At 39.4% G+C, this 27722-nt stretch overlaps 1 protein-coding gene across 1 annotated transcript in view; it reads left to right on the forward strand.

Annotated features, from left to right (window-relative positions):
• MAMDC2 (MAM domain containing 2) overlaps positions 1-22966 on the forward strand; it is a 159753-nt gene extending 136787 nt beyond the window's left edge. The window contains exons 10-14 of the mRNA XM_055578287.1: positions 129-222; positions 2211-2363; positions 15282-15541; positions 21786-21870; positions 22010-22966. Of these exons, the coding sequence (XP_055434262.1) occupies positions 129-222; positions 2211-2363; positions 15282-15541; positions 21786-21870; positions 22010-22074 (657 nt within the window). The 3' untranslated portion in view covers positions 22075-22966. The remainder of the gene's footprint in view (positions 1-128; positions 223-2210; positions 2364-15281; positions 15542-21785; positions 21871-22009) is intronic.
• Positions 22967-27722: the final 4756 nt, after the last annotated feature.

Genomic DNA, 27722 nt, shown 5'->3' on the forward strand with positions numbered 1-27722 from the left:
CTTCACAGACAATGAAGACATGCTTGTAGCTTGCTTCTGTACTCCTGTTCTGCTATGTACATCCCAGGATGTAAGAGTTTCCAATTTTCAGTTAACTGAACTCATAGTTTTATTTTTCTTCATTGCAGGTGGTTTTCATGAGCCTATGCAAAAGTTTATGGGACTGTGGTCTAGTGGCCTTGGATGACATTACAATAGAATTGGGAAGCTGCTGGTCTCCAGGTAAGATGACTGTCATTTCAGCTTTCTTTGTTTCCCTGGCCAATTCATGGCATGTCCTGTTTCTCTAATAATATACCACATGGATTTAATCTCTGCTAGTCTGTCCTTTGCTTTTCTTGCCAGAAGTGCCTCTCTCATTTAGAAGTGATGACTTAAATACAACGTATGACTTTGCACATGACTTGACCCCTATATTCTCATCTATAAGAGAGGTGGTAATACCTACTTGAGTAGTGAGGATAACACATATAAACTCCCTAGCCTTGGACCTGGCACAAAGCAGCGCTTTGAAAACAGATACCCTCTGATAATTACTCTTGTTATGATTACCTTACTTGCCTTACTTGAATGCAGATTTTCAAGCTATATTGATGAAATTGTTATTATACATATACTAGGCTAAGCATATCATTTCTAAATCATAATAAAATAAATATTTTCTAAGTGGATTAAATGACAATGAACCAGTGGACTGAGCATTGATGATAGTGACAAATATGTGTTGTGTGTTGGACTATGTGTTGGCTATGTGTTGGACATTATCTCTCATGAAAAAATTATGCATGCCTCCACCCAGATCGGAGAAGGCAATGGCACCCCACTCCAATACTCTTGCCTGGAAAATCCCATGGATGGAGGAGCCTGGTAGGCTGCAGTCCATGGGGCGGCGAAGAGTCGGACACGACTGAGCGACTTCACTTTAACTTTTCACTTTTCATGCATTGGAGAAGGAAATGGCAACCCACTCCAGTGTTCTTGCCTGGAGAATCCCAGGGATGGGGGAGCCTGGTGGGCTGCCATCTATGGGGTCACACAGAGTCGGACATGACTGAAGCGACTTAGCAGCGGCAGCAGATCATTTGTATCTATCTATTAATTACCACTGCATCCTAAGTCACAAGGTATCCATTTCTTTAACAAGCAGGCATATTGTGGTATCTATTTGGCACTGGAGAATAATCTCCATGTTTGTTTAACTAAAAGACAATTTGTTTGTAGTCCCTTGATTTGTGTGGCGCTGCAAGGACAACATAAAACAAGATAAAAATCTCTACACTCAAGGCATAGAAAAGAGAATGAACCTTCATTAGCTTGTAGTGTATGTAAAATATAATGAAGTAAAATAATTATCATGCTAGAGAAGGAAAAGATGGGTTGTTTATTGGAGAATCTAGATGTAGGAAGGTAGAACCAAGTTCAGCCAAAGAAGTTCCCAGGAAGTTGGGAGGTGGCGCCACTCTAATATAATCATTATTAGAGTTATTGAAGATAGCACCCAAAGACAGAAACATTTGTTTTTGGAAATGGAAAATAAGCCTCCAGGTAGAAAAACACCAAGTTTTAATATTTATTTAGCTAATATTTATTGAGTTTTACATCTAAACGTTTTACACACATCATCTCATTTAATCCTCACAACCCCCTTAGGTGGATACCATTAATATTCCCACATTACAAATAAGAATGCCAAGGCATAGAAAAATTCAGTAACCTGCTCCACATGTATTACGCTATGTCTCCAAAATCACATTTAATTTTTTCACATTCTCTCCCTCTTCCAAAGTGACTATAGCTTTGCTCTGAGGATTTCCTTCACTCATTCTGGATTTCTGAAGAAACCTCCTGCTTGCAATTTTATTATTTGTATGTTTCCATAAAGGCAATATACCTCCAATTGTCAGAGAGTTTTACAATCTCACTCATACAAATAAATTCACAAGTCAGAGAAAGTTTCTTTCTCAAAGTATTCCAATACTTTTGGATCTAGATTTCTGATTGTTCTCTGCCTCTATGGCAGAACCAGGGTGAAGACCAGACTCTAGCCAGAGGCAAGAGCTTGGCTTGGAGTGCTGGTAGGTGGGTTGCCTCTCTATGTGGGGCATGTGGCCAGATGATAACCACACATTAGTGTGGGTTTCCAGTGAGCCTTGGAATATATATTCATTGAAAGAGCCTCAATAGTCACAACCCCTGCTGTTTCCTTGCAGAGAAGCTCCTACTTCCACCAGGAGAGTGTACTTTCGAACAAGATGAATGTATATTTACTCAGGAGAGAAGAAACCGGAGCAGTTGGCAGAGGAGAAGGGGAGAAACTCCCACCTCCTACACCGGACCAAAGGGAGATCACACTACTGGGGTAGGTGAGTTATGCCACATGGTGCTGTTCCCTAAGGAAACCCGGAATAGCTTTCTAGGGGTTGTTTACTGCATTCTGATATGTGAAAACTAAGGTGTCTAGAGTGAACTGCATGTGGGATATTACACACATGGGATAGGTAATCCAGTACGTGCATTTAAAATCATTCTTTCTGTTTATTATATTGCTCATTATCTAGGTGCAAAAAGGATTTAAATGAGCTTACAAAGATATGCACACAAAGATAATTAGAAGTAAGGTTTAAAAATAAAAGAGAGATGGGCAAAAATGAAAAAAATAAAATAGTGGTCTAAAATGAAGCCCAGGACTGAGGCCTCATATAGAAATATCTGGCAGACAGGGAAGATATATCAGTGTGAGTCCTCACTTTCCAGAACCTGAAAAAGATGGAAAAGTCCTCTGTAAAACATGATTTACTGTGTTCTTAGGATAGAAACAGATGAAGCAGTCCACCAAGGGATGGAGGCAATAAAGGGGTGCATTTTTCTGTAGGAAATGTGTAAACTACACTAAACCAGACTAAAAGTTGTTCTACTTCTTATTATCACCATGTGTCGGCAATTGCAAACAATGTCCATGATAAAATACTCCTTGATGAATAGACCTTTTCCACTGAGGCTCTCAATTTCCCTAGGAACACCAGTTGGATAAAAGCACATCGTTTGGTCCAGCAATGCAGAACTATCCCTGATATTAATATTGAAGAGATATTTCCTGAAGGGTCCTTAGAGAGAGTGGCGTAGTGCTGTTTCTTATGGTCTACCTCAAAAGTAGGCCTAGGGAATAACACCGCACAGCAGCAATACAACAAAAAATATTGACTGTATTGGCTAAACTTGGTAGGGTGCAATCAACAACAGCTTTGTATTTTCTTTCCAACACTCTCTTCAAACATACCCTAGAGAATTCTCCCTTTCCCACCCCTGGCAGATCTCACAGCTTCCCAGTCCTGCTGAGGTGTGAGCAGTCACACATTCAGGTGTCCAATTCAAATGACAACTTCAGTTTCTCATTCAGTCAAATCCTCTCTCTCCCTCAGCATGGGCCTGATTCATAGTTTGGAGATGATCAAAGAGAAGACTGTCTGTGCTTGAACTCTCTTTGTTTTACTTCCTCCTCTGCCCAGCATCATCAGGATCCTTTAGCCAGAGTGAGTGGAGGATGGATTAAAAGAAAATAACTTCTAAAATGTTTAGTGTTTCTTCAAATTCTTTCTTGGATACCTTCTGTTGAGACAGATATCTAAGTACTGGCTTTTTGCATCTCACCGTTTTGGGCACTGTACTCTCTGGCTGATGATTTATGGCTACGCTCTTTTCCTCTAGTACTACAGAGATAAAACTCATGTTGATTTTCTACCTGCATCCCTCCTGGCAGTTTTGACTTGGGTCTTTTCCAGGTCTTGGAACACCTGGTTCCAGCCACTATCCATATGAGTATCCATTTGGCCTCAGATCCTAAATGCACCTTTGCCTAAGAAGATGATGTGAAGCTTGGTCCTATGACTGACCTCTTTTCTTCCCATTACTTCAGAGATTCTGGGACAGTGTTGCATCAGCTAGGGTAGCTGTTGAAGAGATTCAGCCTTTGTTCAAAGGTAGATCAGATTTCTACTTCCAGCACTGAGTAGAAGATTCTAAGAGAGTGTAAGGCTGTATCTGGAAAGACAATGAAGTTAAAAAGATAATTAAAAAATGTGTATATGTTAAGACTGTTTTGGTTGGAAAGAGTTTGTTGCTCTTTATAACAGGAAAAAAATGTCATTTTAGGGCTGACTTGAGGCACAGCTTGATGTAGAGGATAAAACCATGTCACTGCGACCTCCTTCTCTCCACCTCTCTGCCCTGGTTTTTCTGAGTTGGCTCCTATCACAGTCTGTCCTTTCATGGTAGCAAGAGGCTGCTGCAGTGGCAGCTTCGTGGCCATTCAACACTGAATCTAGTGAAAAGAGATAACTCAAATCAGCAAACAAAAAATGAGCCTCATTAACTGATTGCCAGTGTAATGAGGGCAGGTGGTGGTCTAGTCGCTAAGTCGTGTCCAACTCTTGCGATCCCGAGGACTGTATCCTTAGTCAGTTTGAGCTGCTATCACAAAAATACCATGACTCAGAGGCTTAAATAGCAGACATTTATTTCTTACAGTTCTGAAGGCTGAGAAGCTCAAGATCAAGGTGCTGGCAGATTTGAGGTCTGGTGAGGGCTCACTTCCTAGTTCATAGTCAGCAGTCTTTTTGCTGTGTCCTTACACAGCAGACGAGGCAAGTGAGCTCCCTGAGGACTCTTATAAGGCTACTCATCCCACCTATGAGAGCTTGGCCCTCAGGAGCTAACCCCTCCCAAAGACCATACTTCTAATTACCATCATAGTGGGGCTTAGCATTTCAACATATAAATTTGGAAAGAGGAGAAATGAATATTCAATCAATAACACACCCTTACCATGACTTGTAAGTGAAAGTATCCATTTTTCATATGAAAGAACTGAAGGCTGGAGAAATGCCTTTCCAAGGCCACACAGCAATGACTGGTAGAGTAGAGACTGTATCCCAGGAATGTTGGGCTCTAATGTCCATATTCTGTCCACACTGTCTCACCAGAGTTTTCCAGCCCACATGATAGTAGGAGACCACACATGACTTCAAACAGCTGTGACAGCTTACATGTAAAAAACACAAGTCTTCACACAGCCACGTAAGCTCTTATTTGTCACCCTTCATACCAGAGAAAAGGGTCTGCTCTTGGAAAGGATATATTCAAACTGATGGTAGTTTTAGACATCCACTGAAATGTAACCCGTCAGAAAGTATCTAAATTTTTCTGATCTGTGAACCAATATTGTCAGTTAAACTCCAGGACCACAGTCCCCACAGCCATTGTGTAGCCTAAACCCTCAAAGAGTAGCTTCACCTTTGAGGGTTAGGACACACAATGGCCTCTAATGGCGTAATGTGGGCTGATAGATTGGCTTTCAGATCACAGTATAACAAGGATCACCCATTCGTAAATCAAAGTATAAGCAATTAAATACCCCTTTAAATTGAATGTGTGTTAAAGCCACCAGTGTCATGTGCTACATGTTTATAAGATGAAACATCTTAGAACTGGGAGCAATTGTAATGTTATATAGAGCAGAGTTTCTACAATCTTGATTTACTCCATATTTTCTAAGTACCTACTATGCATCATGCATCACATAACAGTAGATGCCCTGCTGATCTCTTAGGGCTGCTGTGATGATTAACCAAGGTTGTATTTCTGAAAGAACTAATACTATACAAGCTCCCCTAAAATGAAAATGATATTACTATTTTTGTAGTTAGTGACTCATTCACAAAATCTGATGTTCATCTGGTGTTCATTTCTGGGATACTTTCTTGGACTCAGTGTTTTATGTCATTTGTGCTTTTATATATAGAAAACCATGGCATATGATTACAAATAAAATGACTTTGTAGTAACCAGAAGATTTGGTAGACCTTAAACCAGTGTCTTCCAAAGTACCACTGGGTAATTTAAGGGTTAAGTGGATGCATATTTTTAATTTGATAGTACTATTCATATAAAAGCAAATGTATGGCAAGACCAATACAATATTGTAAAGGAAAAAAAAAGGAAAAAAAAGATGTTATAAAGATTAATTTAAAAAAAAACTCTGAAAACTAGACTATCTCTAAAAAAAAAGAAAGCAAAATATATAATCAGTACAGCAACACCATTATTTCACAAATCTATAGCTTGTTTTCTGTTTTCATGCTAATATGCAGTTTCCTATTTGAATAATGGATTTAAGGAGTAAAAAATGAAATCTATTTAAATAAATATATCAGAAGAATAATAGTACAGGTACTATGTGGATAAGTAATATATACATAGTGGTATTTGTGTGGCTAAAGTTGGGGAAACATTTCCAATGTTTGTCAGTCATCTACTAGAACATGTCATTCTACTAGAACAACAACAAAGACAATATTCTAGCCCGACCGTTTGGCTCCCTGTTTGATAAAATAATAAAAGCACTTGTGACATAAATCTTGACTTGCATTAAGCTGAAATGGACTCTGCAGGACCTGTTTATCCATTTCTTGTCACCGTCTATTTGAATAGCTCTGTCCTGGCAGAATCAGAAAGTTCCTTGACACTGATGCTATTTCTTTTACAAGACAGTAAAGGCAAATCTTAACAAAGTTCTAAGGGTTTTATTGGTTATGACAATTTTAATATATGATTATATTTATATAATAATATCATATTATTAATGTGATGCCATGCTGTCAGAATTCTTCTTAAATAATTGTTTTAGTTGTCCTGGAGTTTACATGGGTTTTGTGACCAAAAGATAGTAGAATAAGCAAATCAACAGATAACTCTCCAGTTTAGTGAGAAAATGCCTTCAACTGTAACATTTCCTAGCTCACTGAGTCCACCAGTGAACAGATTAAAAGTCATCCAGTTTTCCCTCTCTTTCCCACAGCTACGTCCTAGAAAAGTAGCTATTCATCATTAAAAAAAATAATAATTTCCAAATAAAGAGACACCATCAATTTCTTCTGTGTTACTGTTCAGTGTTTCAATACATCTTCTGTACTTCTGGCAATTAAATTCTCTCCAACACACTACTAAATAAAGATAGGAGTCTTATATGAACCTTCTTGTGTAGTAGAAATATGAGTGATACATTAAAATACCAAATAATGACATTTACTAGTAAATTGTGCTGTTGACACAAAAGAAAATCAAAACTATATATTTAATGTGTTGGTAATATATTAATAGCTGAAATTTAATAGCAGTCTCATTCAAATCCTTGTCTTTTAAGAATTTCGGTAGCTGATATCCAGACATGTAACAATGCTACTCAACTAGTCTGAAACTATAAGGGCAATTAGCTCTAGAATATTAAAATCTCCAGTCTCCTCAGTTTTTTCATAATTTATCTTATCACACTAATTTCTGGTATTGTTGGACCCTACTTACCCAAGAGAAGACTTCTATGACAAGCTTTTTTAAAAATAGTGGTAAAATATACATAACATAAAATTTACCATTTTAGTCATTTTTACGTACATAATTCAGTGGTATTAAGTACATATGCCTTTTTTGTAACCATCACCACCCCAGAACTGTTAAAAGTTTTCCCAAGTTGAAACTCTTCCCCCAATAAGTTAATAACCACTCATTTATGACACGCTTTAAAAATCATTTAAAAGATATAATAAAGAACAATAATTTTAGAGACAGACATATTTAGCAGTTGTTCTTCCCAAAATATTGATATCTTTTCCCCCTGATTGTTAAGACTCGTCTTCCAGCTTAATGAAGCAGCTAGCTGTTCATTCCACTTGGCCTCCCACTCCTTCCCAGCCCTGGTGCGAGAGGGCCTCAAGACTAGAGGAACAGCTGCTTCACTGCTCCCAATTACGAATATGCTGTGTCTCAACACATCACAGTTGCTGAACAAAGAACAGATGGGACCCTGATCTCCCAGTAGACCCACTGGGACCCCTATCTTGAATGTTAAACAGTGATCCACAGAAAGAAAGTAATTTGTCTTCTCCAGTTAATAACCCCTTCCACAGACTGGAATCCTTCATGTGCAGGGACACTTGAGCCAGTCTGAGGTTTCATCGCTGGGGCTCCTGGCTCCCATCCAGAGAGCTTTTGTTTGCTGACACAGACAGCATTTGGAGTTGGAATGTGGCAAAGCTTGTCAACACACAGGGCTTTTCTCTGCTTTCCAAACACATGTGAGGCTGACTGTCTCTCCATGAAGCTCTGATCTTTTCTGGGGAAAGGAAATGTCACATGCAAGTCAAGAAGAAAAACATGTTTGGAATCAAGAATAATACTTGGTCTGGGCATCAGACAGCTTCTGATCAGTTGACAAATATGTGACAATTATTTTTAGGTATAGATATTGGTCTCAGTTCAGTTCAGTTCAGTCGCTCAGTCGTGTCCGACTCTTCGCGACCCCATGAATCGCAGCACGCCGGGCCTCCTTGTCCATCACCAACTCCCGGAGTTCACTCAGACTCACGTCCATCGAGTCAGTGATGCCATCCAGCCATCTCATCCTCTGTCGTCCCCTTCTCCTCCTGCCCCCAATCCCTCCCAGCATCAGAGTCTTTTCCAATGAGTCAACTCTTCACATGAGGTGGCCAAAGTACTGGAGTTTCAGCTTCAGAATCATTCCCTCCAAAGAAATCCCAGGGCTGATCTCCTTCAGAATGGACTGGTTGCATCTCCTTTCAGTCCAAGGGACTCTCAAGAGTCTTCTCCAACACCACAGTTCAAAAGCATCAATTCTTTGGCGCTCAGCCTTGTTCACAGTCCAACTCTCACATCCATACATGACCACAGGAAAAACCATAGCCTTGACTAGACGGACCTTTGTTGGAAAAGTAATGTCTCTGCTTTTGAATATGCTATCTAGGTTGGTCATAACTTTCCTTCCAAGGAGTAAGCGTCTTTTAATTTCATGGCTGCAGTCACCATCTGCAGTGATTTTGGAGCCCCAAAAAATAAGGTCTGACACTGTTTCCACTGTTTCCCCATCTATTTCCCATGAAGTGGTGGGACCGGATGCCATGATCTTAGTTTTCTGAATGTTGAGCTTTAAGCCAACTTTTTCACTCTCCTCTTTGACTTTCATCAAGAGGCTTTTGAGTTCCTCTTCACTTTCTGCCATAAGGGTGGTGTCATGTGCATATCTGAGGTTATTGATATTTCTCCCGGCAATCTTGATTCCAGCTTGTGTTTCTTCCAGTCCAGCGTTTCTCATGATGTACTCTGCATATAAGTTAGTCTAAATCATATATCCCTTAGCCTTAAGGGATATGTGTATGGGCTTAAAATAGAAATTATATCCTGAAGGAGTTTTAGAAAGGTCAAAAGTCAAGAAAAAGGTCAAAACTCAAGAAAAGTAGACAACTGCCTGTGCCCCAGAAAGGTGTAATTATACTAATGTTCCCCTGGCTGTTCCCCGTCTCTTCCAAAAGCAGCAGTTACACATGTCAAACAGTTCAGGAGCTTTCCTTTCATATTTCATGGTACTACACAGTGATCTCTGGAACTAGAAACCTTAGGTAATGGCTTCAGCCTGATACCCAAGACCCAGAGACTTATGAAAGGAAAGTATTACCAGAGTAATGCATCACCCAGTTGAGGCTGACTGATTAGTGCACTGTACTCACACAAGGAAGAATTCAGTTGGAAAATCCTGGAGGTTTACCCCTCTAGCAGGACCTCAGATGATTTTGGCCAGGACTTGGGCTTCCCTGGTAGCTTAGACAGTAAAGAATCCACCTGTGATGTAGGAGACCTGGGTTTGATCCCTGGGTTGAGAAGATCCCCTGGAGAAGGAAATAACAACCCACTCCAGTATTCTTCCCTGGAGAATCCCCATGGACAGAGGAGCCTGGTGGGCTACAGTCATGGGGTCACAAAGAGTCAGACATGACTGAGCGACTAAGCACAGCACATGGCGTATGTCGTCACTGGGATTACATACTATCATCACTAGGTGGAAGATACTTCTTGCGTCATCTCTCACTTATAATGGACCCATTGCTTTCTTTCCATTCTGAAAAGATTTCCTGTTGTAGGCCCGCAATTGTCTTTTCTTTCCAGTTTCCCAGTGACAGCATCTTTCAGAGGAGCCTCCCTGTCACCTATCCTCCCCATCCCATTAAGTGTTTCGTCTTTAGCTAAGGTCCTTTTCTTGGGATTCAAGTGGACCTTTTGAGAGTCCCAAAGGCAGGTACCAAAGTTATTTTTCTTTGACTTTCTTCTTATTTCCTTAAGAATTATTTTTGGAGGAAATATTTTTCAGTTTAAACATGCATTAAGGTAGGGTTTCAGTTCATTGTGCTATACTAGTTTACGTATAGGATAGTACAGAACACCGTTGTGCATAGTAGGTGATAAACCATGTTTATGTTTTGACTTTATTTTCCATGGGATTAAATTAAATACACCCTTCTGTTAGGGTTTTGTGTATCAGTATTTGTTTACATCCAGTAGCTTCAGTTCAGTTCAGTTGCTCAGTTGTGTCCGACTTTTTGCAACCCCATGAACCGCAGCACACCAGGCCTCCCTGTCCATCACCAACTCCCAGTATTAAAGAAAAGAACAATAAGATTTTCTTTCATTGCTGAAAGTGTAAAAACCCTAGTGCTTCTTGTGTAGCAATTTTCTTGCCAGTGAAAGAATGAAGGTAATGAAGTTAAAGAAAGTGTGTTTGGCTAAAAAATAAAAAGTCAGACAGTATGTAACTAGGTTGTGAACATTTTCTTTAAAATATGACTTTATCAAAACTTGGACTTGTTCCTATTTTGCTTTGGAGCATCCTAGTCAAGTACGTGTCTTGTTGCCAAGATCATCACACAACTGGAGTAACCTTGGTAGAGCCATGTGCTCTGGAAATGGTCAGACTGGTCTGTGGTTTTTGTTCATTCAACAAATATTTATTGAGCATCTGCTATGTTCCAGACACTACTCTAGGACCTGGGGGCATAGCAGTAAACAAGGAAATATCTCTGCCTTTGAGTGCTCTAGAGGAAGGAGACAGACAAACATAAAAATAGGAATGTTATATAGTATGTTAAGAGGCAATTCGGAGAGGGCAATGGCAGCCCACTCCAGTGTTCTTGCCTGGAGAATCCCAGGGATGGGGGAGCCTGGTGGGCTGCCATCTATGGGGTCGCACAGAGCCAGACACGACTGAAGCGACTTAGCAGCAGCAGCAGCAGCAGCAGCAGCAAGAGGCAATTAAATGGGATGGAAAATAATAAATTAGGGTATAGAGAAAAAGGAGTACCAGAGGAGGGGCGATTGCTATTTGAAACAGTGTAGTCAGAATAGGCCTAATAGAAAAGGTAATATCTGGGCAAAGACTTAGAGGTGAGAGAGTGAGATGTGAGATTATATGAAAGAAAAGCCACTGTAGGCAGAGATTAGCACATGCAAAGGGCCTGGGGTGGTAGCAAACTTACTACATTCCAGGAATGATATAGAACTCAAGTGTATCCTCGAGACTCAGAGTGAGTGAGGAAAAAGGTGGTAGAAATCAGAGAGGTAAGAGAATGAGCAGGAGTTATGTAGAGCCTTATATGTTGTCAGGCTTTCAGCTCTTACTCAGAGTGAAATGCTAAGCTAGTGGAGGGTTTTGAACAGAGGAATGGTAAAATTTAGCTATTGCTTTAGAAAGTTTACTATGGATGCTATGTTTAGATTAGATTGCAGAGAACTAGGGTAAAAGCAGGAAGACTTGTTGGGAGGTGTTGGATTAATCCAAGTCAGGAATAATACTGGCTCAAATTGGGAGGTAGCAGTGGAGGTGGTAAGGAGAGAAGTGATTGGATTCTGGACATATTCTGAAGGTAAAACCAACAGAAATTCCTGACCATCTGGATGTGAAGAGTGAAAGGATATAAAGAATGGCCAGGTTTGGGGCCTGGACAACTAAAAAGGGTGGGGTAAGCTTTAGAGTGAGGCTGTTAGTGTAGTTTTGACCATGTTCAGTTTGAGATACCTACTTGACAATAAGAGGAGATTACTTTCAATAACAAGCCTGGATTTTAGGAAAGAGGTTGGAAATTAAAATTTGAGATATAACAGCACGTATAGTATTTCAAGCCATGAAATAAGATGAGATCACCAAAGAAGTGAGCGAGAATGGAGAAATTCAAACACTGGGTCTTGGAGCACTCCAAGATCAAGAGGTCAGAGAAGAAAAGGTGAACTAGCAAAGGAGTGACCAGTGAAGTGGGAGAAAAACCAGGAGAGGTCAGCATCCTGCAAACCAAAATAAGAAAGTCCTTCTAGGAGGCAGGAGTGATCTACTGTGTCCAGTGCTACTGATGACAAGGACGACAAGAACTGAAGACTGACCCTTGGTTTTAGAAATGAGGATGTCGTTGGTGAGCACAGCAGACACACGACAGCATCCCAGAAGTTTACAGTAGATCATGCGGATGACTGGTTGACAAAGCCCGTGACTGATCACCCAGTTTTGCAGGGTGCTAACTTTACTGAGTGAAACATTGAGGGAGGGCTTGCACGGTGCGCAAGATTTGATAAGATCAAATGGGGCAGGACTTTTTCTCCCACCCTTATAATAGCCCGTTGGATTCTCAGATCTGTGGAAATGAGGGAAAGGAAAAGGAGGAATGCCTTGAAGGAGCAAGGATGGAGCCTCTGATCAATTCTGGTTGGGGTGTCCCAAGCATTGCCTTTTGAGAAATGAATAGACTTCATTGACTAAACTTGAAACTTTAAAGACGCTCTAGAAGCCATTTCATTTGTGTGCAATATTTGGGAACTCTTTTTTTCCCTCAGTGCAGCCATTAATTTCCATGTGAAATAATAGAGGGATAACACTATGTAAAAATTTTTACATCATGTATGTAAAAAAATCAATATTGGCAAAGAAGTTGATGCAATTGGATATAAAAATTTGTGCATATTTTTTCAGGTTGAAAAGATATAAGCTTTTCATCAAATGAGGAAAGGTTAAGAACTACTTATATAGAGTCCACGGCTTTTTTAAAAAATGAGCCACAGGTACATAGAAGTATATTATGGGTGTATTATTCTGGAAATTGCTATTATTATATTGCTTATTTTAGTGGCTCCATGGTAATTATTTAACACCAACTACCTCTATTTTTTATGGTGGGGGCTGACTTGTAGTTATGTTCCATTTCTGTAGTATGAATACTTCCATTGTGGACCATTTCAAACTACCAGAGTGAAGCCATTTGGACCTACCAACAGAAGTTACATAATTGACTGTTGGAGCCAGTGGAAACAGGTTCCAACACACCACTGCATTATTTACGTGCAGATTAATCCTGCTTCTGCCTAAAACAAGCAAATTAAAAAAAAAAAAAAAAACTAAAGGAAAATGGAAATGTAAAGTGTTATATAATTAACATACGGTATATAGTATATGATGTATGAAGTATAAGATATAAATATGTTAAATGTCACAAATAATTATATTAAATGTTGTAGACTGTGTGGATCCTAGTAAACTGTGGAAAATTCTTAAAGAGATGGGACTACCAGACCACCTTACCTGCCTCCTGAGAAATCTGTATGCAGGTCAAGAAGCAACAGTTAAAACTGGACATGGAACAACAGACTGGTTCCAAATCGGAAAAGGAGTATGTCAAGGGTATATATTGTCACCCTGCTTATTTAACTTATATGCAGAGTACATCATGCAAAATGCTGGGCTAGATGAAGCACAATCTGGAATCAAGATTGCTGGGAGGAATATCAATAACCTCAGATATGCATGTGATACCACGCTTATGGCAGAAAGTGAAGAAGAATTAAAGAGCCTCTTGATGAAAGTGAAAGAGGAGAGTGAAAAAGTTGGCTTAAAGCTCAACATTCAGAAAACTAAGATCATGGCATATGATCCCATCACTTCATGGCAAATAGATGGGGAAACAACGGAAACAGTGACAGACTTTATTTTTTGGGGGCTCCAAAATCACTGCAAATGGTGACTGCAGCCATGAAATTAAAAGATGCTTGCTCCTTGGAAGAAAAGCTATGACAAACCTAGACAACGTATTGAAAAGTAGAGACATTACTTTGCCAAAACATGTCCATTTAGTCAAAGCTCTGGTTTTTCCAGTAGTCATGTATGGATATAAAAGTTGGACTGTAAAGAAAGCTGAGTGCCGAAGAATTGATGGTTTTGAACTGTAGTGTTGGAGAAGACTCTTGAGAGTCCCTTGGACTGCAAGGAGATCCAACCAGTCAATCCTGAATATTCATTGGAAAGACTGATGCTGAAGCTGAAGCTCCAATTCTTTGGCCACTTGATGTGAAGAACTGACTCATTGGAAAAGACCCTGATGCTGAGAAAGATTGAAGGCAGGAGGAGAAGAGGACGACAGAGGACGAGATGGTTGGATGGCATCACCTACTTGATAGACATGAGTTTGAGCAAGCTCTGGGAGTTGGTGAAGAATAGGGAAGCTTGGTGTGCTACAGTCCATGGGTCACAAAGAGAACTGAACTGAAATATTGTACAATTATATTTTCAAGAAGTGTCACAGAAAAATCTCAGGAAAGCAGGGCGGAAAACATATTTGAATACATATTACGTGTGGACATATGTCACACTCATTATTTAATTCTCACAACTCTGTAGCACAGGTTTATTAACCGTTATTTTTAAACTCAGGGAGATAGTGAAGAACAGGGAAGCCTGGAGGGCTGCAGTTCATGGGGTTGCAAAGAGTCAGACACAACCTAGCAACTGAACAACAACAAATTTTTAAATTGAACATAGGTTCAGACCAGATAATCCATTAGATCACAGTCACACAGACAATAACTATTAGAACCAAGACTTGAACCTCATCTACCTGACCATTGCCCTAAACCAATGATGGAAGCTCAGAATAGTGTCCATGGATTAGTAGGATAAATTCTCATGTTAATTATCACCTCAGTGGCACAATAGTAGTATATTAATTACCTCCTGTATATTAATCTGAATTATAAATTATGACATGAAAACACTTATTTTGATGGTCAAAATCTTGTAGCATATTTATCTTTCTTGGATTATACACATTCTCCAAAATTATGAACTCCTTTATCAATACTGTAGTCAAGTCGTTCATTGACTCTAATTTGTTTCCAGGAACTACTCAGAAGAGAAATGAGGGGCAGAATAAATTCAGAGTATGGGGTTAACAGATACAAACTGCTATACATAGAATAGATAAGCAACAGGGATTTACTGTGTAACACAGGGAACAGTATTTAATATATTGTAATAATCTATAATGGAAAATAATCTGCATATGTATGTATGTTAGAAGAGAATATGGTGTGTCCTTTTTAACAATACCTGATGTTGCATTGCTCTCAAGGCTACTACATGTACATCGAGGCTTCCCACTTGGTATATGGACAAAAGGCACGACTCTTGTCCAGGCCTCTACGAGGAGTCACTGGGAAACACTGCTTGACCTTTTTCTACCACATGTATGGAGCAGGGACTGGCTTCCTGAATGTTTATTTGAAAAAGGAAGGCGACAGTGAAGAGTCTCTCTTGTGGAGAAGAAGAGGTGAACAGAGCATCTCCTGGCTCCGGGCGCTGATTGAATACAGCTGTGAGAGGCAGCACCAGGTAAGCCAAGAGAGACAAGAGTCAAATGATGGGAAATGTGCCTATACGCTTCTGATGCTCTTTCTTTTTCTTGCTACCATCAAGAATGTTTTGTTCTTTTTAAGGGTCAAAGATAGAGGCAGTACTTGTTTAAGAGCAAACATAATTAGTCTATATTGAGTGAACCTAAGCAATGAAAGGGAAATTAGAAAGAGAAAGCTTTGGGTATTTATACATTGAGTAATTTTTGTAACTCAATAATGAAACGGTAGCTATTTTCATCTTGGTACATTTTGAGTGTCAGTTATATTCTGTGTCCTGAAAACCTCTAAAACAGAGCTTCTCTTTTTTCTAAACCTGGTATTACCTAATTACTTGTTGCAGCTGCATCTTTCACTCATCATTAACCATATGCAAGGGCTGCTGTTGTAAGCTTCTATTTAACAGAGTACATGATCCAGAGTAAATTTTTAAGCCTCTGTCTGCACTGATGCAGAAGAAACTGAATCTTGATCCTATGTCCTGGGCCTCCCTTGAATCTGCTCACAGGCAGTAGAAGACTTCCTTCCTGCAGGATCCCAATTATAACAGAATCTGAGCAGCAATAAGGAGCCTTTTCAATTCCAGTGGGTGAGATCAAGCAGCCAATTAGCCTAGAAATCAGCAGCAGTCTCCTAAAAGCCTGTGACTTTACCTGCCTGTTGTTTTTCTTTAGTCACTAAGTCATGTTTGACTCTTTTGTGACCCCCATGGCCTGTAGCCTGCCAGGTTCCTCTGTCCATGGGATTCTCCAGAAAAGAATCTGGAGTGGGTTGCCATTCATTCTCCAGCAGATCTTCCCAACTCAGGAATGGAACCCGTGTCTCCTGCATTGGCAGACAGGTTCTTTACTGCTGAACTAGCAAGGAAGCCTTTACCTGCCTACCATGAGTCAAAGCTCCAGAAAGTTCTGGGCAGATAACATTAGACCCTTGACTATTCCTGAAATTGCTGTATAGAATTCCAGGAGTGACCTTCAGCTAGAAGCCCTACTTCCTCCTCATCCTTGCTTCTGGACCAGAGCACACCTTAATGTTAACCACTGCCTGCTTGGCTTAAGCAAGTCTTCCTAGGAAGAAGTATCCAAAATAAAGACATTATTTTATGCCACCCCTTAACCAAAATTGATTTTCTACAGATCTAAATAGGAATGGCCATGTTGCAGTGCCATCTAGGTTGCTGTTGCTAAGAACAAACAACAGATGGAAGATGCACCATTATTCAAGGATGGCCCATTATCTTGGTGTGGATAAAACTATCTAAACATTTAGTAAAGGAAAACATATAACCCCAGGAATAATTGTGATAGTGATTTAGTGTCTACTTACAGAAAGAAAATGGATCACTCATAAACTTCCTTATATCACTGATCATCATTCAGAGATGATGGATTAATTTTTTTAGGTTACCAGGGCACTCACACTATTCAAAGGTTCTCAAGGTGTGGTCCTGATACCAGTAGCAACACCTGAAATGTATATTCATCTAAAATGAAACTCACCTGCAATGCACACTCCCAGGCCCTGCCTTGGAACTACTGAACCAGAAACTCTGGGGCTTAGGGCCCTGAAATCTGTCTTAACAAGAATTGTGGTGATTCTGGAGCATTCTAAAGATGGAGAATCTGTGTCACAGATGGAACAAATCTGAGTCTCTCAGCCGAGCCTGAGCCTTGATGTTTTTAAAAACCCCCAAATGGTGCTGATGCACAAGAGCTCTAGGATTTGAGATCTGTGGAACAGGTGACCTCACAGCATCTGAGCCCTGGGTATAGGTCCTTGCATATACTAGACTTGCCAGGTGACTTGTTGTCTGAAAATTTTTTTGAGCACAAAGTAGTGAGGCACCTGGGGTGGCATCTTGGAATATTTAAGCTCAAAGGGTAAAGGATGACCTGAGAGATTTTTGGCTCCCAATTTGGGAAAAAAGATTCCAGATCATTCCTTTAGGCTTAGAATGGAACAGATATTAATCTGCCATGAGGAATGTTCTTCTTAATTTTGTGATTCCCTCAGGAATCCCAAATGACCATCTGGAGACCAGGATGAACTAGTTTCTCCAAAACATCCTCGTGTCTAATAAAACACAGAGACGCCCATTGCAAATGGTCATCTTCTATGTGCCAAGTACTCACAGAGCTAAGAGCTGTGCATAAGTTCTTCCAGTTGATCTTGTAGCTCTTCTTTAAAGATGGGGAAATCTAAATGTCCAGCTGGTAAGTGGCAGAGTGAGAACTCAGTCCCAGATCTAACTGGTTCCAATGTTTGCATCCCTAAGTCCCTGTTTTACACTCCCTCCTGCCATAGAAGTCCCAAGATATACTCAGTGCCCTGGATGTCACAAGCACTGGGTGATCTTGGAGAAATGTCAGCCTCCCTGAGACTGTTTGTGTTAGTTGCTCATTCATGTCTGACTCTTTGCAACCCCTTGGACTGAAGCCTGCCAGGCTCCTCTGTCCATGGAATTCTCCAGGCAAGAATACTGGAGTGGTAGGCATTCCCTTCTCCAGGGTATCTTCCCATCCCAGGGATTGAACCCTGGTCTCTTGCATTTCAGGCAGATTCTTTACCATCTGAGCCACCAGGGAAGCCTGTTAATACATTTTCAAAATGGGGTAATAATACCTGCCATGCTGACATCACTAAAGTGACAATCAAATGAGATTATGTTTGTGAAAGGGTTTTATAAACTTTAAAGTACCAAACTATAAAAAAGATATAATTGTTTCTAAAAATGTATTCTTTCCCAAATCATTCTGGTCTTTATAACCATGGTAGACCTGGTATTCTCAATAGCTATATCAGTTATCAGAGTGAGCTACTATAGGAGCTCAGGCCAAAATATCTCTTTTCAGCGTTTATTGACCATTTACTCTTTTTAAGTGCTGAGGATACTGCAATGAACATAGCATACAGTTCTTACACTTTTTAAGTTTGCATTCTAGTTGGAGGGGGAGAGGTAGAAAATGTGAAACAAAAATATATAATGTAACATCAAGTGATAGTAAGTGCTATGAAAAAGAGTAAGTCAAGCTGATCAGGTAATGAGGTCAAAGAAGTATCAGGAAATACTCATGAAAGGCCTTGGATGACATGGTACAGTTTGAAATTTATTTCAAGAGCAATAAGAAACCATTAGAGGCTTTTAAGGTAATATGTTCTGATTTATACTTTTAAATGATCATTCTAGCTACTATCTGGAGCTACTTACTACATAGACTATGGTGGTGGGGCTGGTGGGTGAGGAGACTTTGAGAGCTACTGCAATGGACCTGGGAACAGAAGTGGTGGGCAGGGCTGTGCAGCAGAGGTGAGATGTCGTCAGAAAGCCCACAGGACTTCCTTCCTTGTGGAAAGTGGGGTTTGAGAGAAAGAGAGGAGCCAGGATGACTCCAAAGTTTTGGCCTGAGCAACTGCTAGAATGGAGTTGCTGTTTATCGAGATGAGGAAGATCTTAGGTGGAGCAGACCTGGAAGAAGGAGGGCAGCTTATGTAGGAGGCAAATTAACAGTTACTTTTGTTTTTAACACACATAGTTTTTGATCTTGTGAGACATCCAAAGTGGGTATGTCAAATGAACAGTGGGCTATGAGCCAGGCAATCAGGAAAATGCAGAAAACTAGAGAAGTCAAGTCAATCTGTACATCACCAGAGAGAGCGGGCAGGTATTGATTTTTAGAATACTGCGGTACTGCTGCCATTTGTGATTTATCCTGTAGGGCAGCAGTCCCCAACCTTTTTGATACCAGGGACCAGTTTTATGGAAGAAATTTTTTTTCACAGATAGGGGGGCAGGGGATAATTTTGGGATGATTCAAGCACATTTATTGTGCACTTTATTTCTAATCTAATGCCACCACTCATCTGCCAGCATTGAAACATGTATATTATCATATGTGAAACAGATTGCCAGTCCAGGTTTGATACATGAGACAGGGTGCTCAGGGCTGGTGCACTGGGATGATCCTGAGGGATGGGGTGGGGAAGGAGGTAGGAGGGGGGTTCAGGATGGGGAACACATGTACACCTATGGCTGATTCATGTCAATGTATGACAAAAACCACTACAATATTGTAAAGTAATGAGCCTCCAATTAAAAAAAAAATGACAGGAGGTAATGAGCCTCCAATTAAATGAATTTAAAAAAAATAACAGGAGGTATTAGTCTGCCTCTTGGAGGCTGTAGACCCCCAATATAGGAGAAGTATGTGGGTGGCCTCTGGATGATATTCCAGTCATCAGATTTTCTTCGTAGAAAAAAATGTATGAAGTAGCAAAATTGTAATCATGCCCTTTCCTAAGGGATTTATTAAAGTGCTAAGCAGAACCTGACTCACTGTTGATCAAAAACACAGAATGATTTTATTTCCTTTGAATTCCTTGCTTACCTTTCCTCCTCTGCTCTCAGGTGTTTTTCTCCTGATTTCTTATCCTTTGATGTCATTGAAAGAGAGTGTTAGACAAATTCTCAGCTCAGTGAAATATTTCTATCATTCATATTGTTCATTATACTGCCTGACATTTAGTAGGAATTATTATGTGCTGGGTACTGAACTAAGACCAGGTCTTCAGATTTTCTTGCTCATGGTGCCCTTAATCTCAATAATTTTTTCCTGGTGCCCCTGGACCAAAAGATAGCTAATATTCCCTTTATCAAGTAGTTGAGTCAAAACTGTAAGTATGTATGTCCTAATGACTTGAGCTTCCCAGGTGGCACTAGTGGTAAAGAACCCCGCCATAGAGATGCAGGTTCGATTCCTGGGTTGGGAAGATTCCCTGGAGAAGGCATGGCAACACACTCCAGTATTCTTGCCTGGAGAATCCAATGGACAGAGGAGCCTGGCAGGCTACAGTCCATAGGGTTGCAGAGTCAGACATGACTGAAGCAACTTAGCATGCATGCACAATGACTTAGTAACCATTTGAAAATAAAATACACTTAAACTGAAAGAGAAAGTTACATTTTTATCTAATTCTAAAATAATCACCATTATTTAATAGGATTTTTACAAATACAAATAGGGGACTAATACAAAGAGGAAATCATAATGCTATAAAATGGTTATCACTCAAATATTTAGGAAATTCAAAGGAGAGAGTTGTATGAAATCAAGGTCTTGGCCCAATCACAGACTATTCAGAATATAATTCCATCAGGTGGTTTTTCTGTTGTACTTCCATTGCAGAGTTGGAGGTCGGTCAAAAAACAGATTTCATTGCTGTCTAGAAAACCAAAACACTTATTAACTACATTTATATATACTTCTATCTAGATGTATTAGGACACTTTTTCCTCTTCTTTCCATTTATTTGAATTCTTGTTTAGGGTTATATCTTTAGAACTTCTATTAATGTTATCTTGTCACGTTTCTGTTGTTAAAGCTTCTTTGAGTCATTAAATTCAAGATAGTTTCATATGCTTATTAATTATCCACTTTATATTGTTTATTTAATTTAAATCATGAACTAGTCCAATGGGGAGTAATTTGCTAATAAAATTAGTAGAGCAAGTGTGTCTTCTGGAAAATTTTCATTACCCACAAGCCTCCCTGGAGTATTCCATGGTTTATTAGCTATTATTAGAGTGGTTTTAGAGCTGATAATATATTTTCCCTACAACCTGAATATTTGATCAGTTATTCTCTTCTAGGATCTAAAGTCATGAAACTGGTTTCCTCTTTTTCTTGGGCTGTGTCTTGGATGTTATGGTATTTAACATGATCAGTGAACCATTGTCTTTTTGGTAAATTGAACTATTATACAGTGCTGTTCATACTTGGGTCTCATCTGTTGTTTTAATTCTCCCACCTAGAACTAGTACAAAGGTAGATTTAGGGAGAGACTATGGAAGCTTAAGCTTCTGGGCCCTTTACTTTCACAGGGCCTGTGGGTGACAGGAGTAGAATATTCTAGGTAGCAAGGGAAAACAGGTCACCACCTAGAGGCATTTCTTGGTGGACATTCCTGGGAAGTTGCCTAAAGAAGTCTCAGAAGAAAGGAACTTGAATTTCCAAGGCTCCAATAATTTGTTGTGAATTTCTTTACATTCTAAATAAGTATTCCCTTTTGTACCTAAATTTGAATTGGTGATTTTGTATTCTTTTCCTGAAAGTGGGCCCCTGAGAACAATCTAAGCTTCCAAACCCACACAGCCTAGATCTGCCTCTGACAAGCATTGTTTTAGCAGGATGACTCTATTTCTAAATTCATATTTCATTATTTTTCAGATAATTTTTGAAGCCATTCGTGGAATGTCAGTAAGAAGTGATATTGCCATTGATGATATTAAATTTCAAGCAGGATCCTGTGCAGGTAACAATAGTTTTCCAAATTATTTAAGTTTGACTGAAAAGAGAATTTGCAGTAGTTTCAAATCATAAGAATGCAAATTCAGTATTTTCTACATTAAAAATAGAGAAAACTATTATTGTCTATTTGTCTTTCCTGACAGAAATGGAAGATAAAAGTCAGCAATCATCAGGATATTCTGAGGACTTAAATGAAATTGAGTATTAAGCAATGATCTGAATCGGATTAACTAAACAAAAGCCATACCTCTCTTCAATCAAAATGAAAACAAAATAATACTGGACAGTCTTAACCATTTCATAAGTTATAAAATGACTTCAGAGCACTCTTTTTCATTACTTTTGCAAAAAATACTGACTCAGGGCTTTTTTTTTTTCCTTTTGGCGTATGACAACTGTTACTAGAAGTACAGGCTGCTGGTTTGACCCGATCATACATCTTAACCAGTTAAAAATACAAATGTACTATATTGTTGTCATTTTAAAGTATACAAATAAAGGGCACAATCAAATGAGATGTGCTCACTTAAATCTGCATTCAGTGAATGTACTGGGAGGAGAATAGGTCTTGTGGGTTTCCTTTTGAAGTTCAAGTATCATAAATATTTTTAAAGTAATAATGTGTGATGCCAGTAATATCTGCAGAATGAATGCAGTTTTTCATGGTAAGAAGTTATTCTAAGAAAATAAAGTCTTTTTTCTATGTTTTATTCATAGAAATGGAGTGTTAATTTTTAAATATGTTTACCATATGTGATAACAAAGGATCTTTCATCAGTGTTCCAGGATAAGTATTAATTAATGCTGTATTACAAAGCAGTGCTACCTTCTTTTTTCTATTTTTGAAAGTCATTCTGAACACTTGGATAGAAATTGCACTCTTTTTTTTGTAAAGCAAGCTTGAAAATGTTTATGCACACACCCCTAAATTTTTCTAGTGTGTTAAACAATTTTACTGATTTTTAAAATAAATGTTTTGGTAATGTTTTGAGTTATATGAATTCAAACAGATGTAGTAAACTACTATCTTTTATTTACATGTTTAGAAAATTATATAGACATGTTTATATATCCAAACAGCTATTATGAAATTATGATTACCTAATAAAAAATAATTTGAAAATCTCTCACTAGCAATTAACCTTCTTCAACATATTTTTCTCTCTGTTTTTAAATTTCTATTTTTATTCTTTGGCTGAGTAACACGTGGGTGGTTCCCTGATGAGGGATCAGCACAAAGTCTTAACCACCAGACTGCCGGGGAAGTCCCAATATATTTTTTTGAATGAATATCTTCACTGTATAACTGCTAATTCTAATTTGAATCTCTACTCTGCTACAATTAAATGCTTCTTAATCCTTTTTGTTAGTGGCATAAGCACTGCAAACATAGACACCATAATTAATTTTTAAAAAGTGTTTCACTTCACATAAGCAATCTCAATTTTCTCCAAAATTGTATCTTATTAGAATGTAAACTCTGTGAAGACAATGATTCCATAAATGAATGAAGTCATTCACCAGACTCTGCTTACAGATTACATAAACCCATGGTAATAATCAGCTTCCCAGGTGAAGCGGTGGTAAAAAATCTGCCTGCTAGCACAGGAGACACAGGAGATGAGGGTTGATTTCTGGGTCGGGAAGATCCCCTGGAGAAGGAAATGGCAACCCACTCCAATTTTCTTGCCTGGGAAATTCCATGGACAGAGGAGCCTGGCAGACTACAGTCCATGGCGTTGCAAAAAGTCAGACACAACTGAGCAACTGCCCATGCACATGTGGTAATAATCATTGCCAATATGTATTGAATATTTATTATTATCAGACATTGTTCAAAGAGCTTTACATGAATTTGCTCATTTAAACCTATAACAATCCATAAGGTAGAGCTAGTGATGGTTGTTACATTTTGTAAGTAGGAAAATAAATGTGTTCACGTTCAGCAACTAGTGTAGGGCTTGGCTTTGAACCTTGGTTTCACTGTTCTTTAAAAAAGAAATGACAGGCCCAAAATGTAGTTACTTGTACTAAGTCCCACATCAGCCAACCAAGACTTAATAGCTAACCTAACTGCAGTTATAACCTCCCCTAGGATTGCAGTCTTAACAGATCAGTCTGGAATTTTCTGGTCAGCAGCAGTGAGGTAATCAGCCACATAGGCCCTTCTCATCCCTAAAAGGAAGATGAAGTAATCCACTCTCTCCTTTTCCCTTTCCCCTCCTGTCTATAAAAGCCTTCCATTTTGTAGAAATCCTTGGAACTCTTCTCTGCTCACTAGTTGGGATGCTGCCCAATTCATGAATTGTTCAGTAAAGCCCGTATATCATTACAGTCGACTTGGTTGAATTTTCATTCAACACAGCCAAACCTGTGTTCTAATCCTCACAAGACTGCCTCCTGAACCTCCCAGCTCCCCTACCAACTCCATTCCCAATACCTAAGGTTCCAAGTTTCCCACAGGCAGGAGGATTTATTGGCTACCCTGGAAGTTGCCTGGCACCCCACTCCAGTACTTTTGCCTGGAAAATCCTATGGACGGAGGAGCCTGGTAGGCTACAGTCCATGGGGTGGCTAAGAGTCAGACACGGACACAACTGAAGCGACTTAGCAGCAGCTGGAAGTTGCCAAACCAGAACTACTTGGGACAGCAGCTTTGGAAAGGTGGGGGGGTGGGTGGCTGATGGTGGTAGTGTTGCAGGAAAGGGGACCCCTTCCAGGGCCCAAAACTGGGCTCTTGTCTAACACTCGGAAATGAATTGTCCAAGGAGACACATCTGCTGACAAAGCAAGAGATTTTATTGGGAAAGGGCACCCGGGTGGAGAGCAGTAGGGTAAGGGAATCCAGGAGAACAGCTCTGTCACATGGCTTGCAGTCTCGGGTTTTATGGTGATGGGATTAGTTTCCAGGTTGTCTTTAGCCAATCATTCTGACTCAGAGTCCTTCCTGGTGGTGTGTGCCTTGTTCAGCCAAGATGGATGCCAGAAAGAAGATTCTGGGAGGTGGTCAGACATGTGGTGTCTCCTTTTGATCTTTCCCGAACTCTTCTGGTTGGTGGAGGCTTATTAGTCCCCTGTTCCTTACCAGGACCTCCTGTCATAAAACAACTCATGAAATAGTTACTATGGTGCCTGGCCAGGGGGGCCAGTTTCAATCAGGGTGCTTCCCTAACAGTAGAGGTGGGAAGTAGATGGGGTAGGGGTTCGGGGCTAATTATTGACTTAGGGCAGAAAGAAAGGAAGTAACTATTACCATTTGTTGCTGAAAAACAACTTGAAGTTCATAAAAGAGAAGAGAGGAGATGGAAGGTGAGCGGATTTACTTATCCTCTCTCACTTATGCCCCCTTTGCATGTTTCACTGATTGGATGCCACTCTTCCTTTTCCAGGTTGCCCTTGGCCTTTATTTTAACTATATTTCACCTGGATGAAAATTTGCAAAGTATTGTAAGCACAGTATAGTTTTCTCAGGTTTAGAAATGCCCCTGAGAAAGGCATACTAGCTAATAATTACTGCTTAACCAATTAAACCCAGTGTTAGCATTTATTCCAGTTCTCACCCAAACATACAAGTGCTTCAGATGGAAACTACTTTTTCACACAGATTGCCTTTTCTCCTATAATTTGCTGTTTGTGTTGGAAATTATTTAGAAGGGAGCAAAGGAGAGTCTAAGGAAAATAGGGCTCTGATGCAAGGTCTGGTTAAATGAAGATGAAGAAAATGTTTAACAAAGATTTATTAAGAAATCTATGCTCCAGGTATTATACTAAGCATGGAGATCACAAAAGTCCTCACATGTCAGCAAGGAAAATAGAGATCTAAACCTGTTACCATAAGCAGAGTGCCAAATTGGAGAAACCATATTCCCAGGGAGTGCTTAGGAAGGGCATCTGAGAGGGAGGGCAGGCCAAGCCTCCAGCTTCAGTCTGGGCAGAGCAGAGAGAACCAACACTAACACAGTGTTCTGGTGTCTGGATGTCTTCTGTCACTCTGGGGGCTAAGGCATGGGCTCTTTGACTTTTCAAGCAAGGAACGTGTTCTCCAGTGTGATTTAACCAGAACAGGGGAGTGGGGAGAATTTTTGTAACTGACCATTCTATATTATGGTATTTTCAACACGTGGATTACTATAAAGAGATGAAATACAATGATTAAGTGCACGGTTTCCAGATTCAGGCTGTCTCAGTTTAAATCCTGGCTTTGCCACTTACAGCATTTGTGACTGAAAGCAAGTCACTTCTACCATCTCTGACTCCTATTCCTAGTCTGCAAAACGGGGCAGCAAAATACTCATCTCTACTTTGTAAGCGTGCTGTAAAGATTAATTTAAATGAAGGTGATACATATGAGTCCTTAGTATCTGACACACAAAAGCATTTCTAGTTTATAAGGGTTGACTGAGATTTTTGGATAAATCACAGTTGTTTTTATATAGCCTTTCTCTACAAAGGAATTGTGAGTTTATAGTGCCATCTTAAGGATAAAGCAACCATATGCTCTTGTCATTTTTCATCTTTTTTTTTATTATTTGCAATTCAAGGTTCATTTTAATCAGCATGTGGGCAATGCCTTCCACTTTGCTCTTCCTACTCCAGCCTTTGTAAATGGTTCTTCTGTGCTGCTTACCTGTATTCATACCCCTCCCAAGATTTATCATGCTAAACCTAAATTCTTGCTTTTATATCCATCTCCTCAAGATGGTTGCATATTCAGTTATGTACCCACTCTGCCTATCATATTCAACAAATATTGCTGAACTAAATAAATTCTCAATAAAGGCATTTAGTTGAGTACAAATACATATGTTGATTCATGAAGGATATAAGGATTCTCTTTGGCTTATCAAAATTTCATGGCCTAGATATCCACGCACTAAAAGTTTAACTTAAAAATATGTCACTGGCCAGTTGAGGCACCTGGTAGAAACAAATATAAAGACTCTTTGGAAGGCCACACACTCAACCCAGGCTGTACAAGTTTCCTACATATTAACCACATGGAAGGGCTCACAATACAAAAGCACAAAACATTAAGTGAAACAATTCACTAGAAGCACAAATCAGATGTCAACAAACAGCAGAATTAGATACCCAAGATGTCACGGCCCCCTTCCAGCTGTGTCATCATTCTAACATCTGCTTTCATTATCATTTCTCTTCTGCCTCCCTCCTCTTATAAGGACCTTTGTGATTATATTGGGCCTACCTGGATGGTTCAATATAATCACCCCATTTCAAGATCCGCAATCACATCTGCAAATTCCCTTTTACCATGGGAGGTATTATATTCACAAACTCCAGCAATTAGGATGTGGGCATCTTTGGGGAGCCATTGCTCTGCCTATCACAATTTTTGTTTGCTATTTTGTCAGATCTCTTTAAAAGGCCAATTTTGTTTTTCCTTTTCAACTCTATTTGCTTTATTTTCATAACTTATCTGGCAGACTAAGACATCCAATATAGTGTTCAAAAGAAGTAGTGATAGTATCATCTTTCCAGAACTTGAGAATATTTCTAAACATTTCATCATTGAATATGAATTAGCTGAAGGTTTCTGGTATTGGCTTTTATTGGTTAAATGGAGTTTTTTTTCTACTCATAGTTTCCTAGAAACTTTAACCATCAATGTGTGTTGAAAATAATTAAATGATTTTTCCTGCTTCAGTCTCTCTCCTGCAATCTTTTAATATGAAGAATCATATTAATTGATTTGATTTGACAATAGTTAATCACCCTCATATTCTGTAATAAGCTCATTTAGGTAATGACATATTTACTTTTTTAAACACTGCTACATGTGTGCAAATATGTTCATGAGTAAGATTGACAGAATTATCTTAAATTTCCTTAGAAATT

This window comes from Bubalus kerabau, chromosome 4 (assembly GCF_029407905.1).
Source record: "Bubalus kerabau isolate K-KA32 ecotype Philippines breed swamp buffalo chromosome 4, PCC_UOA_SB_1v2, whole genome shotgun sequence".
NCBI classification, from domain to species: Eukaryota; Metazoa; Chordata; class Mammalia; order Artiodactyla; family Bovidae; genus Bubalus; species Bubalus kerabau.